We start from the raw sequence: 19007 nt of genomic DNA on the forward strand, positions 1-19007 counted from the left end.
TACTCCCAGGAACAAGCAGCTGGCTGACAGTGTTTTATAGCACTGTGCTGGGGCAATGGCTGGGTGTGAAAAGGCCAGTGCTGGCAGGGGAGGGGTGTGTGTGACTGTTTACATCAGCCATTTCACACTGAGCCATGTTTTAAAGCAGCAGTTCTCAACCAGGGGCACACAGAGGCCTTCCAGGGGGTACATAAAGTCATCTAGATATTTGCCTAGTTTTACAACAGGCTACATAAATAGAGCCCTGCGTGGATACAAAATTTGTATCTGGTCTGCAGATATAAAGCAGATAGCTGCCGATTTGCAGGGCTCTATGCATAAAAAGCACTAGCAAAGTTAGTAGAAACTAACATTTCATACAGGTACTGACTTGTTTATACTGCTTTAGTGAAGTGTAAGTACAGTAAGTATATTCCTAGTGGTTTATTTAATAATTCTATGATGAATGAGAGTCAGCATTTTTTCAGTAACAAAGTGCTGTGACACTTGTATTTGTAGGTCTGATTTTGTAAGCAGGTAGTTTTTAAATGAGGTGAAACTTGGGGGTACACAAGACAAATCCGACTACTAGTCTGGAAAGGTTGAGAGTCACTGTTTTAAAGTACCCACCATGGTAACACAACCTGCCCTCCTGCCAGAGCCTAGCAAGGTTTGAGTGTTTTGCAGAGAAATGGGTTTCACTTTGCTTAGCTCATTTGCCACGTTTGTCACTGTGGGAAGAAAGGGGAATGATGGGATGGATGTGCAGTAGGTGCACACGAGCCCAAAGGAAACAAAGCAGCATGGCTTAGCTAATGGAGAAAAGCAGGCCTCTGCTAGTTCCGGGGGGAAGGCTGGGATGGCACAGGGGCAGCTCAGTGTAATCCATCAAGACTTGGAACAGCCTGGTAGGGAGAGGAAACTCAAGAGTGTGATACACCCTGGGCAGCTCTGAAAATCCTACAGCAGCCCCAGCACTGGAACTCTAGCCCAACGCACCCCTAGGGCCAGCTCACCCAGCCCGTGGGGGCTAGTGGTGCTGACCCCCTCCTTTTAGCCTCCTACACGGGCTACTGAAACTGTGGGGCAGAACGGGGTGAGGAATGGTGCTGGTTGCCCCCAGCCAAGGGGAGCTCATGACACAGCAGGTGAAGTCAGTGCCACCGTGCAGGCTGCACATGGCTCTGGGGTCAGGCCACACAGTGTTGCACTGCGGGGGCAGTTGAGCCCCCCTCAGTATTGGTTGAAAGCTGGTGCTAGTGACCTTTCTCCATGTCTTAGCAGAGGGGTGTGTGTCTGATTAAAAACCTCCTTGTTGAGAGCCACCGACACCCCCAGGACTGAATGGATTCGTCACCTCTAGCTCTGAGAGTAGGGTTCCCCAGACAAGAATTGGGATAAATCGGCGAGGAACAGAATCTCTCTCTCGCATTAGAGCCCTTGAGAGAATAGAAGCCTTCAGGTATCAGTGTGTCAGTCAGGTACCTTTAGGCCTACATTCAAAACTGTTCTACTGCTGTAACTGCGCTGGTAGTTTCCAAGCTGTGGCCTTTAACTAACAGGGGCTTATTAATTTAAAACAGAGCAGCAAGGAGGTTAGAAGTCTCTCTCTCTCTCTCTCTCTCTCTCATCTCCCCACGTTGAGCTCCATTGCTGCAATTATTGGTAAAGTCATTATTTCAGAACGAAGGAGAGAGAAAAGCCTGGCTGCAGAGGATGCTTGTGGCCAGATGTGTTTAGTTCAGGCTCCAGGGGGGTTGCCCCTCCAAGGTATTTATTAATCACATATTTTATCAAGTCACATTTGGTGCAAATAATATTTAGAGTCATAGTTTCGGCACAGCAGAGTTGGGGGGGATTAGAAATTGGGTGACTAATGAAGTGTCAGCCTTTCAAATGCCTTCAAGTGCTTGTCGGCTAGTTTTGCAAAACACCTTCATAAAATAATACCAAGTACAGGAATAAGAACTTTCACCAAGCAGATTTTTAAATAAATTTCATGAAGGATGGAAAACCCGCTAAGTTCAACTTGATTCATCACATGAGCTAAACCCGCTGCCATGTTAGCAGTGTTGTCTCCTCCACAGGAACTGGCATGCTCCTTCTGCTCCAGCCTGCCTGCAGCTCGCTTAGGCCATGGCAGCAGTGGTGGGAGCATTGCTGTTGTCTGTGGCACAGTAAAGCCAAAGGCAGTGACAGAGTTGTCCCTTTGACATTAGGAAAGAGAGGCCCAGCCATTTGCAATCTAGGGTCTACCGTTTCAAGCATTGCCTTTAGCAGTCAGTTTCCCTGATAGCCTGAATACTAGAGCATCTGTAAACAAACCAACATAGCAAAAATCCTTAAGAGCAGGGACTCTCTGCCAAATTACTCATGATGCATGAGTAACCCAGAACAAAATGACCTGTGCTGGAATTAAAAGATGGTGTACTCCTGCTTCTTTTACTTCGGCACTTTAGCTCCCCGGCTTGCAACAGTCAAATTTCCTAATGTCGAAAAAAACTCTTCCATTTCTGTCTGCAGGAGCTGGTTTCTCTTTTCAGCATCTTCACGTGCACGCTCCGAATTCCTCAGTTTGATCTCCAGCATTGTGTATTTCTTTCGCTCCTGGTCCAACTCCTCTTCTAACCTTGTCACTCGTTTTCTCAGTTCAGCGCTTGTTTCTTCAATTCTTAAAGCCAAGAGAAAACAAAGAGCATTTTAGTCTCTTGACAACTGCTTCACTGATTGCCATGAAATATAAAGTTTGCCATATGACAGCCTGAACAAACATCTTACGTGATACCATCAAAAGTGGGGTTTGTTATGGAAGTACCAACTATTAACTCGGGAGGTTACATTGAGTTGAGTTTTGTATGTTGATCAATGGTTCAACCTCTCTTTTAGGTATAAAAAAAGACCTAAAACTTACAGTGTGTCCTCCCCAAACTTACAGCACTGGCTTTGTGGGCAGACAATCAACCTGAGAATTTACAAATCAATCCATTCACTAGTTAGAATTAAAATTAATTTAAGCAACTCTCCTCTTCCTTCATACCATTGCTTTTCCTTGTCAAGATACCCTTTAACTTACAGGAATGTAACCTGCATTGGAAACCAAGAGTTCTAGACTCACTTCTACTAACTGGCATTATTAAGTCTATGTCCTTCAGAACCCTTATTAAGCAAAGACTCATAGCTCTCTACCCACTGATGGGAATGGAGCCCCAATACCGTTCACTTAGTCATGCTGCCTCTCCTGCAGAAACATGCTCTGTCTCTAACACAGGCCAGCTCATGTACAGGTCACCCACTGCTGACTTGGGTATAGCATAGGGCAGGGGTCAGCAAACTTTCAGAAGTGGTGTGCCAAGTCTTCATTTATTCACTCTAATTTAATGTGCCAGTCATACATGTGCCAGTCATACATTTTAACATTTTTAGAAGGTCTCTTTCTATAAGTCTATAATATAAAACTAAACTATTGTTGTATGTAAAGTAAATAAGGTTTCAAAATATTTAAGAAGCTTCATTTAAAATTAAATTAAAATGCAGAGCCCTCTGGAACGGTGGCCAGGACCCAGGCAGTGTGAGTGCTACTGAAAATCAGCTCGTGTGCCGCCTTTGGCACGTGTGCCATAGGTTGCCTACCCCTGGCATAGGGCATTATGCATCTCCCTCTGGTGACAGGTTCATGTGACAGAGAATCCTGGTGCTTCTGACCAAAGTAGGTCTGAGTGTTGCTCCAGTGGGTGAAACATACGCTTTAATGCTGGAGTGTAAATCTTACTGAGGGGGAGAGTTGTTGAAGTTGTGCATAAACATTTATTTTTTTAAAGGCAAAAATAACTCTAGGAAGTTACATTAAAAAAAAACACCTATATCAGAAGAACATTGAGATCGCAAAGTCAAGCACTCAAAAGGGCTAGATAGCCTATACAGCTTATGCATAATGATCCAATCTTTAATTACATGATCACTGACTATTTTTTCCTACAGCACACCTGCCTCAGTCAGTGCATAGGATGGACCTGCCTCTGCAAATGAAGCAGATGTTTAATATTTTTTTAATCCTTATTTAACGTAGCCCCATCTGTCAATCACACTGCACCAGCCACATCTTGCTCAGAACACAAACTAAATAATTTCCGCAGTGGTGTTTCTAGGGTATCTGGCACGAGACAAGAGTAGAGAGTGCTTTGCCAACATCAATGAACTTCTCTTCACAGCACCTGTGACTCGGGGGGGAATAAAACTCTGTTACAGAAGGGAAAACTGAGACAAACCATAGGGACTTATCTAAGGTGACACCATGAACCAACAGCCCAGATAGCACTGGAACTCAGACCCTTGTGAATCTAAACCCTGTGCCTCAGAGTCAGGCAAGCACAATGCTTGGTTTTGGGATCATTATAACTGTCACCATTCAGGGTACCTGCACCTGTATTTCCCCTCGGTGCTGCAATACAGGCACCCACTCATGCTTCCGGCTCCCCAGCTGTCACCTCTGTGAGGAGGAGACCTGCATCTCGCTCCCTGCTGACTGAGGTACTTCCAGGCTGCAGAGACAGGCTGCCCAAGCACATCTGTTTGCATTCTCTTCAGAGACTGATAACAGGGATTGTTAACACTTCGAGGGTACCACACAGTTCTTCCTGTGCAAGCCTATTTTATTCTGAAGATAAAAGCACTACAGACAAAGCACATTAAAAGCAATAGAATAACCTACACGCATGCTAATAAGGTTACCCGAGAACTCACCACCACCACCACTCTATCGGGGGCTCTGGCAAGAGCAGTCTTTCAACTTTCATCCTCAGGGTTTCCTTTGTGGTCCCAAGTTCATCACAGCTTCTGCTCAGAACACGTTTAGTCCACCCTTTACACAGTTCAGGGACTTTGATGTGGTGTTTCCAGGAGCAGGTGATTAGTATCAAATGGGTTTTCCTTCCAGGCCTAGCTTCAAAAGGGTAGAGTCCAAGTGGGTCATTTGCACGGCCCTCACTCCCCAGCTTCTTCCTAAGAAACCCACTTTACACACATTGTGCCAGAAAGTCCTTTAACAGCCCTAACATTTACATTAGTCAAGTCCCTAGAAAAATTACATACACTCCACCACTACCATGAACAAAGGCATTTTCAACAGCAAGACACCTAATCCAATTCAATAAAGCTTACCTGAACTCCATACGGTTTGTCCAGGATCTATAGGATACTGGCAGTCTGGCACAACAACAGCCCTATGATGTTTTTGACCCCTAAGTTATCAACACGTTCTCTGAGCCTTGACTCCATCTCCACTACATTTGTGTCTGAGAACACAGTGGCCTATCAGTCATCTACCTAGTAGACTGCAACCCAGGGCTCCTTATGGGCTACATTTGTAGCTTCATGTGTGAGTTAAACTCCAGCCAAGTCTCCTTGGGTTGGATGGACAGTTGCTCACAAGTATCTTTTGAAAGCTCTTCTATGCAAAGAAACAAAGCTATTTCAAAGCAGTTCCATCACCTCCAGCTAAGGACCACAGTCTTGCCACCAGCAGCTCCCATCAAAAATAACAGACAGACCTAAGAGTTGGCCAGGACACTAGTCTTCCTCCACAGCCAGATGATGGCCAACCACTGGCACCCTTTCTGTTCCCTACCCAGATGGCCCCAATGCCAAGGAAATCTTGCAGACCACTGCCTCCCTTGATGAACTGATTGAGTGCTGGCCCGCTGGAGGGTCCTACAGTTATAACTGGAAATGTGCACCTATGTTTTGAAAGAAATAATGCTCCAAACCAAGGCAGTTCTCCTACCACCCAGCAGATTGGCTAGGGAAGAAAATCCGGCTTCTGCTTTGAAAAAGCCCTGGAGAATTTAGAAGAAAACTAAAACCTTAGTACAGAATTTTTAACCATCATATAGAACTGAATTGCCAATTAACACACACACAGCCCCGTGCGATTCTATAAGACAGCTGAACAGCCTGTGCTAAGAGTCTCATTCTCAGCTGAAATTCTATAGCTTCTGAGGGGTTTACAGAAATTACTCTATTACATTTCTATGCAGCCCTATAGCTTTCACCCCTATTACATTCTGCAGGATGTTTCCATTAGGAAAGAATCTTTCCAGGAGCCGCTGCTATGCAGTCCTGTCTGTAGCTGTCCTTTTACCACCTGGCATTCTAATAGCGGGAGCCTGATCATTATAATACCCGCAAATTGTTCTGGAACAGATTGCTCACAGGGCAGCTATAAAACCTGCCTCCTTCTGACTAAGAGTGAGAGAAAGAGAGAAAAAAAACAACAACAGGTAAATAGCAGCCCTTCCATCAACAGGGACTCCTGCCCCTGCCCCAGGCAGTGAGTTCACACACACTCTCAGCTTCTCTTTGTGCCACAAAATAAAAGCGCCGAGTCCTTCATTAAAACATATCTTGCTACTGAGAACCACACAAGCACAACCACCAGCCAGGAAAGAGGTTTTTAGACAAATGGCTTTAATCCATCATTTTTTCCTAAATAAATAAAGCAAGGAGCCATAGCCAAAATTCATCTAATTCGGCCAGGCTGCATGCCCACTTCTGCAAGCATGAGCCACTGCCCCTTGCAGCAGTGGACACCCAGCTATACAAATGGTTGCAGATGCACTCAGAAGCGGGGGGGCACTCAGTCACCCCCCAGGCCCAGGCAGTGTAGACTGGCAGCCAGTGCTTTGACTCCAGACTGTATCTAGACCAGGGGTCTCAAACATGCGGCCCACGGGCCGCATGTGGCCCGCGGAGCTCTTCCCTGCGGCCCGCGGAGCTCCCCAGGGGAGCTCCGCAGGGGCCCCCAAGAGAAGAGCGGAGGCTCCCGCCTCCGCCCCTCTCCTGGAGCCTCGGCGCATAGAGCGCCGAGTCTCCGTCCGAGCGCCTGAGCCCCGCCCCGATCCGAGCCGCGTGGGGAGGGGGCGGGGCGGGGCTGGGAGCTCTGGGCTGAGCGCTGCGCTCGGCGTGGAGCTCCCAGCCCCGCCCCCTCACCACGCGGCTCTGAGCGGGACCGCCGGAGACGCGCTCGGGTAAGGTGGGGGGGAAAGCGGGACCCGCCCGGGCCGGGGCCGGGGCCGGGCCGGGCCGGGGGGTGGGGGAGGGAAGCGGGACCCACCGGGGCCGGGCCGGGGGAAGGGAAGCGGGACCCGCCGGGGCCGGGCGGGGGGGGGGGGGGGACGGGAAGCGCTCAGGGCTGGGGCAGAGGATTAGGGTGCGGGGGGAATGAGGGCTCTGGCTGGGGCTGAGGATTAGGGTGCAGGGTCCTAGTGCCTGCCCTCCGCCAGTACTGGCAAGGCAGGCTTCCCTTACCCTGAGCCTCTCCAACCCCAAACCCTCAGCCCCAGCCAGAGCCCTCATTCCCCCCGCACCCTAATCCTCAGCCCCAGCCCTGAGCACCCCCACATCATGAACCCCTCATCCCCTACACCCTAATCCTCAGCCCCAGCCAGAGCCCTCATCCCCCCACACCCTAATCCTCTGCCCCAGCCCTGAGCGCCCCCACATCATGAACCCCTCATCCACAGCCCTCACCCCACACTCCAAACCTCTTCCCTAGCCCTGAGCCCCCTCCTGCATCATGAACCCCTCATCCACAGCCCTCACCCCACAGCCCAACCCTCTTCCCTAGCCCTGAGCCCCCTCGCATCATGAACCCCTCATTCACAGCCCTCACCCCACAGCCCAACCCTCTTCCCTAGCCCTGAGCCCCCTCCTGCATCATGTACCCCTCGCCCTCAGCCCCACAGCCCTCACCCCTGCACTCCCTCCTATCCCCAAACTCCGTCCCAAAGCCTGCACCCCCACCCCCTGCCGCAGCCTGGAGCCTGCATCGAGCACAGAGCCTGCATCCAGACCCCCTCCCCCACCCAAACTCCCTCCCAGAGCCTTAGGCAGTAAATCTAAGTGCGTGTTTTGTCCTTTGAGTGAGGTGCATTACTGAGTGTATATATTTATTAAAACTGTGCGCGCTTAGGGGAGGAGGTGGAGAAGAGACAGGGCAGGGGCGGGGCCTCATGGAAGGGGTGGATTGGGGGTGGGGCCGGGGCAGCAAGGGGGCGTGTCAGTGATGCGGCCCTCGGGCCAATGCACTAGTCCTCATGCGGCCCTCGGGGTCATTTGAGTTTGAGACCCCTGATCTAGACCAATTTCAATCCATGTGTTGTGTGTGTGTGAACAGCCCCGAGCACGACACGGGGTCCTGGCCCATGACTGAGGCTCCTACCCACCATATACATAACAGCTCAGTGAATAAAATACAGAACAGTGTTACTTGATACTTCTCAAACACCCAGGGCCCTACCGTTTACAAAAACGCAACACCAACTATTTCTGGACCTACTAGTGTCTAACACCAGACACCTGAACATATAGCTGTGGTTCAGCAGGGCCTGCTGGGTGACCGTAGGTAAGTCACCACACTGCTCTGTGCCTCAGTTTCCCCATCTGTAAAACCAAGATAATGATGCTTACCTCCTTTGCAAAGCGCTCTGAGCTCTACTGACGAACGTGCTACATAAGAGCTACGTGTATAGAACAATACCGCACCATCCATCAGCCTGGGTCTCATATGCAACAGCACATTCAAGTCTTGTAAACTCCCCTACGTATTTCACATGCATGCTTACCTATGTGTTTACCTGCAAATATCCCTATCACACACACACACACACATATTAAAACACCCTTCTGATCCTGCAGCCCCTACATTTGTGCATCCTGAGAGACTCTCTCCTTGAAGCTGCAGGAGGTGTGTATGTGCAATGCCTGCAGGACTGGGCTCTATACGAGGGCTACGTTTTCAAACCAGCATGTGAATTTGCTCAGGTTGTGCCCACTCCCACATCTGCCTGCAAAGACCAGGTGACCAAGCACCTGGGTACCTTGTTTGAGCTCCCAAAGACCAGTTCACGTGCACAGGGACGGGGCACTCATGGGTGTGTTTGCTCAAAGAGGAGACCCAGCCCAGAATGTCTAAGCTTTGAAAGAACTACGTTGTAAGTAGGGGCTGGTCTAAAAATTGCAACTGAAACACATTCTCATTGGCAAATGGGGCTCTGTCAAAAATCACATCCCCCGTCCCCCAAGAAAAGATGGATTTGGGTGGAATTTTCCACTGGTAATATCTTAACCAAACCTTTTCTTTCAGGCTGGGCTGAGAGTCTGAGTCAGGGTGAGCTGCCACAGTGCCTGATGGGAGTAGTAGTTCAAGTGCCTCATGCCCTCTTTCCCCTGCGGTGGGCTGGGCTCTCCAGCTAGACTACATCCCCCATGAGGTCAACAGACTGAACTAAGACCCCTCCAATGTCCACTGAAAATGACAAAACACCGGATTTTCCCACAGGACGGAAATCTCACTTTTCAGCCGTGGCTAGTTGTAGGAGATTAGAGATGGGAGCGAAGCTGGAACCAGCCACCAGTGAGCTGTGGGGGATCAGATCCAGATCTGTATCTAACCTGCACAGCCCCTTCTCCTAAGCCAACCTCAATCCCCACACTGCAGCTCAGGCCCACTGCGACAGAGCTGGGTCTATTCCCTGTTTGGAGCAGGATTGTGTTGCTCAGACAAGGACAGTGCTGCAGTGAGAGATCCCCGGCACAGCTGACAGTTGTGTTACCTTTTGATACTAGACTCATACTCAGTCCTCTGTTTGCTCAGTCCTGTCTTTAGCTCTGAAACCAGGCTCTGCAGCGCCCTGGAGCATTTGGCTGAGTCTTTGGAAGCAGCCATCAGGTCACTCTGCTCGCTGCAGCTGCTGATGCACATTTCGAACCTCTCCATGCTGTTCTCCAGGTCCACAGTCTTGACCTCGCTCTGCGACAGCGAGCCCTGAGTGGCCCATTCCGTTTTGAGGGAGCTTAAAGCAGAGGAGTCACTGGCCCGGCAGGCTGGGCAGCTGCTGACAGAATCAACGACAGAGATCTCACAGGATGAGGTGGACCAGGCGGTGCTGGCGATGCTGTGTGCACTCAGGGAGAGGTTGGAGGAGGGGACATTGTCGTAGGTGGAGAGTCTTTGGGATGAACCCGAGTCTTTCACCCGCTCCCCAGAGGACGTCCGGCGGTGGCCTCGGAGAGAGTACAGTCCATTCATCAGCCAGTTCCCGCTGGAGGATAGATTAGGAATGTCCAAGGATGAGCTACCCAGCTTGGGGCTGACAGACCTTGCCCCCTGTTGCCGGAAGGAGTACTTCCAGGTGGGTAATGTCTGCACCCTCTTGCTGGGGCTGGTGGCAGGCTGGGTGGCTTTGCTGCCATGCTCCTGAGGAGCGTTTTTCGCCAGCGAGCTGGGCGTGGCGTCCGGCGCCATGGCACTGCTGGAAGGCAAGTCAGCAGGGCTGGGGGCACTCTTCTCTGACCTGCTCTCCTCTCCGTCTTCCTCAGAGATCCACTCCACCATGCTGCGCTGCAGCACGGAGCGGGCTTCGGGCTGAACCCCAGCCGCATCGGCCTGCGAAATGGCAAAGATCTGTCCATGTTCACTTATCAACACCGTCATCAAGTGCTGGACCAGCGAGGTTCCTGCGGGAACAGAATGGAGGCAAGAACTTAATGCGAGAAATGAGAAGGCCTTGGATATTCATTTCCTGTCTATAAGAAACCCCTGGGCTCTCCAGGGCAGGGGCATGTCCTTGAGCACCAAGTACAATGGGTCTGTATAAGCAATACATAACAAGGACTCCGGCCACCTTTCCTTCAAGGACTGCAGAGGGGAGTGAGCATCATTGTTCTCATTATTAGAGAGGGCGGAAATGAGGCACAGAAGACCCTGATCCCCAGACCAGTTACCACAAAACAAATCATTAACTCCCACTCTCCCCTGCCCTAACCACTACACCATGCTTCCTTGCCCGTTAGGCAAAGAATCCTGGAGAAAGCTTGACACCAGTGTAATTTTCCTGTACATTCGTTAGGTGGATGGGTGGATTCCCATATGCAAGCAGAACAAATGGCTTTCTGCACCATTCAGTCCAACTACCTGTTTCTATACTTCTGTTTCAAATGGAATTGTTGTGATCTTCAATCCTGTCCTGAAGTGTTAAACACCTGTGATGTCCCAACCTCGGAAGTGGCTTTCAAGATAGACAAAAGTCACCCCTAGTTTACATATCAGTTTGGAAAGTGCCATAGAAATAAGATTTTTAAATTACTGTGGTAGATTCATTTTTGGCATAACTCTATTGACTTAAGTTGAGTTACCTACTTTAACTCATCAATGTTGAGCAAAATACTCTGCAAAGACTGTCAGAGAATTAACAAATGGCCAATCCATAAGTGAGTTCTAATTGTTTTTTCAGCAGTGAAACAGAAACTAGTAGAAAATGCCATTCATCAAGCCCATGACAAAGTATTTTCTACCATATAAATTAGAAAATCGCGATCAACGGCAATTTCATTAATTACAGTTTATCTTTTTTTGTTGAAGATCAATAAAGAATAAAGCCAAAATTTTCAAATATGGGCACTTAAAATACATACTTACAACTATATTTACAGGATCTCAATAAGAGGTCTGATATTTTGAGATGTTGAGATCCTACAACTTCTACTGAAGTCCACAGGAGATGGGAGAACTAAACACGTATAAAAACTGGACTACTTATTTGCAGGGCCGGCTCCAGACCCCAGCGCGCCAAGCAGGCGCGTGGGGCGGCATTTTGTCGGCAGGGCGGCATTTGGCTCCGGCAGACCTTCCGCAGTCATGCCTGCGGGAGGTCCACCGGAGCCCCGGGACGAGCGGACCTGCCGCAGGCATGACTGCGGAGGGTCCCCTCTTCCCGCGGCTCCGCTTAAGCTCCCGCAGGCATGACTGCGGCGGGTGCGCTGGTCCCGCGGCTCGGACGGAGCTCCCGCAGGCATGCCTGCGGATGCTCCACCGGAGCCGCGAACCAGCGGGACCGGGGAAGGGCGGCGAGCGCGCCGCCCTGCTTGGGGCGGCGTAATTTCTAGAGCTGCCCCTGCTTATTTGGTACCTAAATACGGATTCAGGGTCCCAACTTTAAAATGGGGCTTTTCTTGAACACGGAAACCAAAATGTTTAAATGTATATTGTTAATGGCTCAGAGTATTTCTCTGTATCTCTTTACACACACAGAACATACGAACGGCTATACTGGGTCAGAGCAATGGTCCATCTAGCCCAGCATCTTGTCTGATGGCAGCCAGTGCCAGATCCCACTTCACTCCTTGAGCTGAAAAGCAGCTATATTAGACAGAATCCCTTCCCCCTTCCACCATTTATAGCCAACTGATCTTTTGCCCTCAATGGACAGTAACACAAAGCATCCCTCATGCTGTCTGCTTAGGACTCGACATGTATTCTTTTAAAATATGGTCACAGGCTGCAAAGTTTAGAGTGGGATCCCAGCTTTTCTCCAGGTTGGAGATATTTGAACCCAGGATTCTGGTTCAAGTCAGTCTCTACTTCATTTGACAGTTTCTGAGAAGAGCGCACCTGAGTAAGGAACCTGTGGAAATGTACATACAGTATCAACACTATGATCAGCAGCTGAACTCCATAACATGTCCTGGGTCGTCATCACCTGGTCCCTCTGGCTCAGGTCTGTCAGCTGAGACAGGTGATGCTGTAGCAAAGGCTCATCATCCTGTGTGTGTGGTCCAGCCACCACTAGAGCGTGGCAGAGCACCCCAGTGAGTGGGGGTGGGTACAGCTATACACCCATGTGAGCTTGGGGAATAATCCCAACATGTGCAGCTCAAAACAAAGCACGAGGTCTCAGAGACATTCCCCTTTACGTTAAGTGTCAAAGTTACTGCTAGTAACATGGCCCATATCATCTTGCTTGGCCTCCGGCCACTAGCGGGCAGTGGTATTTGTCACACACCCCAGCTGAAGTTGGGCCCATAGCAGGCTGAGCCTTAACCTCTTAGGCCTCCATTCATAGATTTAAGGCCTGAAGGAACCATTGTGGTCATCTAGTCTACTCCCGTGTGTAAAACAGGCCCGAGAACTGTCCCCTACTAATTGAGCAATGTGCCCACTCGCTGTGTCTTTAGGAAGCTCCTTTGGACCTTAGACTAAAGGCAACTCCGTTTCAGAGGATGAGAATGGCTGTGTGATACTGCGGTCTATATGGTTTTATAAAAATATGCTAATGAGTGAATATAATGTAACTGGAATATGCTTCATGCAAAAGGTCTCTTGTAAGGTATCATTACAAAGCTTATAATCTACTGAGTGTGATCATCCTATTTGTATAAATGTCCCACTCTTGTATCTGAAACTAGAAATATGAAATATCACTCTGAGGGCCTATTGTAATTATGCAAAGTGTGGGGCATTAATGGTGGTTTGGAATCTTGATGACTCCTATTAACCAGGACAATTATCTGCAGATGGGTGTGTTTTACCTGTAAGTCTTCCTGTATACATGTGTGCTGGCAAGTGGGCAATGAAGTCTTGCAGTGACATGTGATCATGTCATCTGAACTGGAATCCATCTTTAACCTGGTGTCTTTCCATTGAGAAGGAGGGGTGGGAACCCAGAGAGGGACAAAGAATTCCCACCTTATGCAAAAGATATATAAAGGGGTGGAAGAGAGGATCCATTATGAAGAATCCCCTAGTTACCACTTGAGCTGGAACAAGAGCTGTACCGGGGGAAAGAATTGTGCCCAGGCCTGGAAGGTGTCCAGTCTGAGGAAAAAACTTACTGAAGCATCTCTGAGGGTGAGATTATCTGTATTCAGTTTGATTAGACATAGATTTGCACATTTTATTTTATTTTGCTTGGTGACTTACTGTGTTCTGTCTGTTACTACTTGGAACCACTTAAATCCTATTTTCTGTATTTAATAAAATCACTTTTTACTTATTAATTAACTCAGAGTATGTAGTAATACCTGGGGAGCAAACAGCTGTGCATATCTCTCTATCAGTGTTATAGAGGGCGAACAATTTATGAGTTTACCCTGCATAAGCTTTATACAGGGTAAAATGGATTTATTTGGGTTTAGACCCCACTGGGAGTTGGGCATCTGAATGTTAAAGACAAGCACACTTCTGTGAGCTGCTTTCAGGTAAACCTGCAGCTTTGGGGCAAGTAATTCAGACCCTGGGTCTGTGTTGGAGCAGACAGGAGTGTCTGGCTCAGCAAAACAGGGTGCTGGGGCCCAGGTCCGGCTCTGGCTTTTTTGCCGACCCAAGCAGGAAAAAAAAAGGGGGGGGGGCCACACCGGAGCAGCAAAGCAGGGGAAAAAACCCCAAACCTACAGCACAGCCGGAGCGGTAAAGCAGGTGGGAGAAAAAACAAACAAAAAAAACACGTCTGGAGCGGCAAAGGGGGGACGTGGGGGACAACTGCGCGGCTGGCAAAGCAGGGGAAAAAAAACAAAAAACCCTACAGGGCAGCTGGACCCAGGGTGCAGGGGGACTCCCTGTGCTACAGAGTGCGCGCCTGGTCTAGTGGGGTGGGGGGAGAGGAAGTGGGGGGGGGAGTGAAGGGGGGCGTCCAGCGCTTCAGCGGGGAGCTCACCCTGCCGCGCCGTCTGCCGGGAGAGCTCCACTCGGCTCCGGTCGGCAGGGAGGGAAGGACGCAGGCTGTCCTGCCGAGTTTGCTGCAGGGCGCTCCCCTCCGCGCCCTACAGGGCAGCCAGAGCAGCAAACAAAACCAAAAAAAAAAGCGGCCGTGCTGCCCTAGGATTGGCCGGATGCCGCCCCCTAGAATCTGCTGCCCCAAGCACCAGCTTGCTCAGCTGGTGCCTGGAGCTGGCCCTGCTGGGGCCCCAAGCTGACAGGGAAAGCAGGAGCAGAGGTAGTCTTGGCACATCAGGTGGCATCTCCCAGGGGGTTTCTGTGATCCAACCCGCCACAGGCTGTTTTATCCGAAGTAATTCCATCGCATGTAGCATGCTTCCACTGACACTCTTGGACACAGTTACCGAACAGAGCAAGGGGCAGATTTCAGCCACTTTGCAATTAGCATCCTGGGGCCAGACGTCGGGTGGTGCCAGCAGAACTGCCCCCCGTTGCACAGCCCCTGTATTGGTTGCACATGTCTTGCTGAGATGTGCACCCCTGTGATTGTACTGCAGTTCCATGGAGCAGGAGGCTGTTCCTCGGCTCTGAAGCAGAACTGCAGCCAGAGAGAGCGTCCAAGACCTTTGCTGGCCCTTGAGGAGGTGGATATTTCAAGCTTTGGATGCTGGGACGTGCTTCAGAGATGGGGAATGTTATACGTTTGTGACAGAGACTTGTACAGAGCAGGGAGCGTCCAATGCCATACAGCTCTTTGTTTTCTGATGAGTTTTATGCAGCCTCATACTTTTTTGAAGAATAGTCTCTCTGATTTATCTTGGGGTCTAATAAAAGCAGAGGGCTGGGTGAGGAGGTGATGTAGCTGACAGTATACATTACAGGTTTCTGTAAGAGAGTGGGTGTAATTTACACACTGAGAAAGCTGGGGGGGGGGGGAAGTGGCAAAAACAACCAACAGGAAGGTGTAAGAAGGTGCATGGTACAGCCGAGATGGCCTGACATACACTGATTTACTGCTGAGTAACAAACACTGCCATTTACCACCATATCACATTGCCTCTGAACTAGGCTGAAAGGCCCACAGAATATGTTTGGAACACTATGACTGCCCGACATTCCAGAAATGATGCTTGGTATAAATGCTTTGACCCAAGTCCCCATTTCTTGGCTACCAATGTCCAGCATCCCCAATTGAAGGGGCTCAGCTTCAGAAGAGAAATGACCAGATCATCACAGAACAAGAAAGAATTCAAGTGGGGAATTGCTTTTTAAGTGATGATCATTGCCCAGTGCTTTGTGCCTGGGTTTCTCAGACAAATCCTTGGATCATCCTTCATCAAACAACAGATTTTTATAACTCCCCAACAGTACTGGGTCTCTGTTGGCGCAGATCCCAGTCATGGGAAAATGTTCTTCACCCCAGGAGATCTGCAGTTACATGGTCTTGAATGGACAAATCTGCACTCAGCTCAAATGGCAATGAAAATGTTATTCTTGCAATTATGCATTTGTACAGCAAGGTCTGCATTAGGGGTGTGATTCAGGTGGTGTGAACAGTTAGGCTAAAACTTATAACAAATGAGCAACCACTTTATAGCAGTCACTGTGCTGCTCTCAGAGTTTCATGGAAACAGGGAGAAAACTCAGATTTTCCTGCTCTGAAAACACAGGCCTCTACCACTGGAGCTACACAGTCGAGTAGTTCCGAATACATCCGCTAGCGGGGCACACACACACACAAGCCATCGTTGCAATGGCTGGACCGACATCAGTTACCGTGGATCTCACAGAGTCAATATTGCCCCATCTGTGTTGAGATGATACCAGCCACACTGCCCCCCTGGGAAGAGCCCATGCCTCGGAAGCCTATGCCCAGAGCATGTGGAAGAGAAGTCTGACTCCCCCACCACATTCTCCCTAGCTCAGCAATCCCTGGAGTAGATTGCAAGAAGGATGCCCAGCATGCAGTGAAGAGGCAGCTGCAGCGCAGTCAGAACTCCGTGGGTGTTTTTCTATTTCTAGCTGAGCCACAAACACAGAAAATGGACGTCCTCTCGGTGGGACTGGCTTTATAGCGCCAACGTCAGTAATGACTCCATAGTTACGGCTGCATCCAGGCTTCTGTTCTAAGCCCTGTTTTCTGCCCTCCTCATTTTGAATTGAAGCAACCGATTTGTTTGGGACATGTCAGGAATAGAATTTTTCTAGGGATTTTGTAAGGTTTAAGATTTAAAGACTTTTAAAGGCAAGTTGATCCAAAACTAACAGTGATTTTAAACTGATGCCCTGGGTCTTGCCTTTGTCCCACATGTCCTCGGCACAGCAAGCGTTTTGGAAGGGTACATCTACACTGCAGCTGGGAGGTGTATTTCCAGCTAAGATAGACATACACACATTATCTCTGCTCAAGCTAGCGCCTAAAAATAGCAGTGGCACAGGCTGGCTGAGTCCAACCCCCAGGTACATACTCCCACATCACCTCATTGCAGAGGTGATATGAGAGGCTATTCCAAGTGCTAAGGGAAATGGTATGCCCCATGCACAGGCATTGACTGAGAGGATGCCCAGCTTGCTGCCAGTGATGGCTCCCCCCATGACATTATCTGCAGTGTACATGACAAATGGCATCTAATTTCTGGCAGCGGTGCTTTACAAGCGATTTCCCCATGGGTCCAGAACATGGCCCCCCCTCCATAACGAGAGAACCTACCTTCCATAATGGTGACTGGATCTTCCATTTTGGGTCGCAGTATATTTGGGCCGAACACCGTGGCGAGGTTCTGGACGCTCATCTTGTTCACGCTGGAGTGAGACTGAACCTCATCAAGGAATCTTCAGGAGCCCCCCAGAAAAAAAAACCAGCGAGAGAGAGAGAGAGAGAAGAGTAAATGGCACATGAAACCTTCCATCTCACTAGTTCCTTGTGCTCCTATAGCCATCAGTTGTCTCTCGTCTTAGACTGTAAACTCTGTGGGCAGGAGCTGTCTGGATTGGTTCTTACAACACTTAGCGCAGTGGGGTCTCAGGCCATAACTGAGGCTCCTCAGCGCTGCCACAGAACAAATCTATAATAATAGTAACTCCAATTCCACCGGAACGTGGGAAGAGGAAAGGGCAAGCGGTCACTAGTGCTGCAGACATGGAACCATTTAACCTGTGTGAAAACTGAGGTTCTTTCCTCTTTTAACAAGGATCCACGATACACCAACCTACATCACCTGTAGGCGAATACTTTTCACAAAACAACCAGTCCATATCTGACCTCTCGGTCCTCAAAGGAAACCGAAACAACACCTTCAAAAGACAAGCTTGGGAACATCAATTCATAACTCTGCTACACATCAAAAATCAGACATTTTATAATGACACTGGATTTCTGGCTCATTACAATAATCTGTAACCCCCTCACCTTCCTTTGTCCTACAACTGTAGCAGTGTTAACTGACCACTTCGCTTTGAATGGGGTGTTGCAATGTGTATTAACTCAATATCTGTCTAGCTGTGACACACTTCGGCTGCTCTACACTACAGAGTTAGGGCAGCTCTACACTACAAACTTGCATGTAGTGCTTGTGGTGAAGACACTCTAAGCCATTGGCTTAATAACTCCAGAAGTTATGTTGGCAGGAGAAGCTCTACACAGGGGTTAAGGTCGATATAACTATGTCGCTCAGGGGAGTAGATTTTTCACACCCTTGAGCGATAGTTATACCAAAGTAAGTTGTAATGTAGACCTGGCCTTAGGTTGACACAAAGCAGCTTACATTGACCTACCTATGAAAGTGTCTACACCTAAATTTCGCTCCTGCCAACGTAACTATCCAGCTACGCCGATTTAATAACTCCATCTCCATGAGCAGTGTAGAGTCAATGTAGCTGGGTCGACACAGTGTTATCCATGCTGCATTACTTATGTCAACTGTTACTGGCCTTCAGGAGCCTTCCCACAATGCCCCACACTGACACGATACAAGTGCTCCTGGTGAGGATGTGCACTGCCAACACAAGGAGAAAAGTATAGACCACACACAAGGGATGTAATTAGTGTGGTGGCGGTATGCCAACCTAAGTTAGGTCAACTTAATTTTGTAGTGTAGGCATGGTCTGAGTACCTTTCACAGACCTGAGGAAGAGCTCTGTGTAGCTTGAAAAACTTGTCTTTCTCACCAACAGAAGTTGGTCCAATAAAAGACATTACCTCACCCACCTTGTCTCTCCAGGAATTCACAATGGCAATTTGAGCAAATTCCTGCTGTTTCTTATCCAGGAACATGGCAGAAAGGAGCAAACCACCATTCCCAGAAGAACTGCCATTCTCACTGCCCCCCCACCCCCTCATATTTTAAAAAAATCATTTGAGAAAAAATACTATCCATTTTTGTGGAAAAGAGTGAAAAAATTGAGGAGAAATGCCCCCCCCAAAAGTCTTGCTATCTTACAGTACGGGGGAGGCAGGACTTATTGATGCTCTATTTAGACTTTAGAGAGACAAGGTGGATGAGGTGATATCCTTTATTGGACCACTTTCTGTTGGTGACAG

General features: G+C 49.0%; 1 protein-coding gene across 7 annotated transcripts in view; it reads right to left on the reverse strand.

Annotated features, from left to right (window-relative positions):
* Positions 1–457: 457 nt before the first annotated feature.
* Positions 458–19007, reverse strand: part of ARHGAP22 (Rho GTPase activating protein 22) — a 282538-nt gene continuing 263988 nt past the window's right edge. For all 7 annotated transcript variants that reach the window (XM_045025804.1, XM_045025803.1, XM_045025805.1 and 4 more), the window contains 3 exons: positions 17178–17299; positions 9588–10491; positions 458–2650 (listed from right to left, as the gene is read on the reverse strand). In XM_045025804.1, coding sequence (XP_044881739.1) covers positions 2422–2650; positions 9588–10491; positions 17178–17299 — 1255 coding nt within the window. In that variant the 3' untranslated portion in view covers positions 458–2421. The remainder of the gene's footprint in view (positions 2651–9587; positions 10492–17177; positions 17300–19007) is intronic.

Source organism: Mauremys mutica, chromosome 7, assembly GCF_020497125.1.
Source record: "Mauremys mutica isolate MM-2020 ecotype Southern chromosome 7, ASM2049712v1, whole genome shotgun sequence".
Classification (NCBI taxonomy): domain Eukaryota; kingdom Metazoa; phylum Chordata; order Testudines; family Geoemydidae; genus Mauremys; species Mauremys mutica.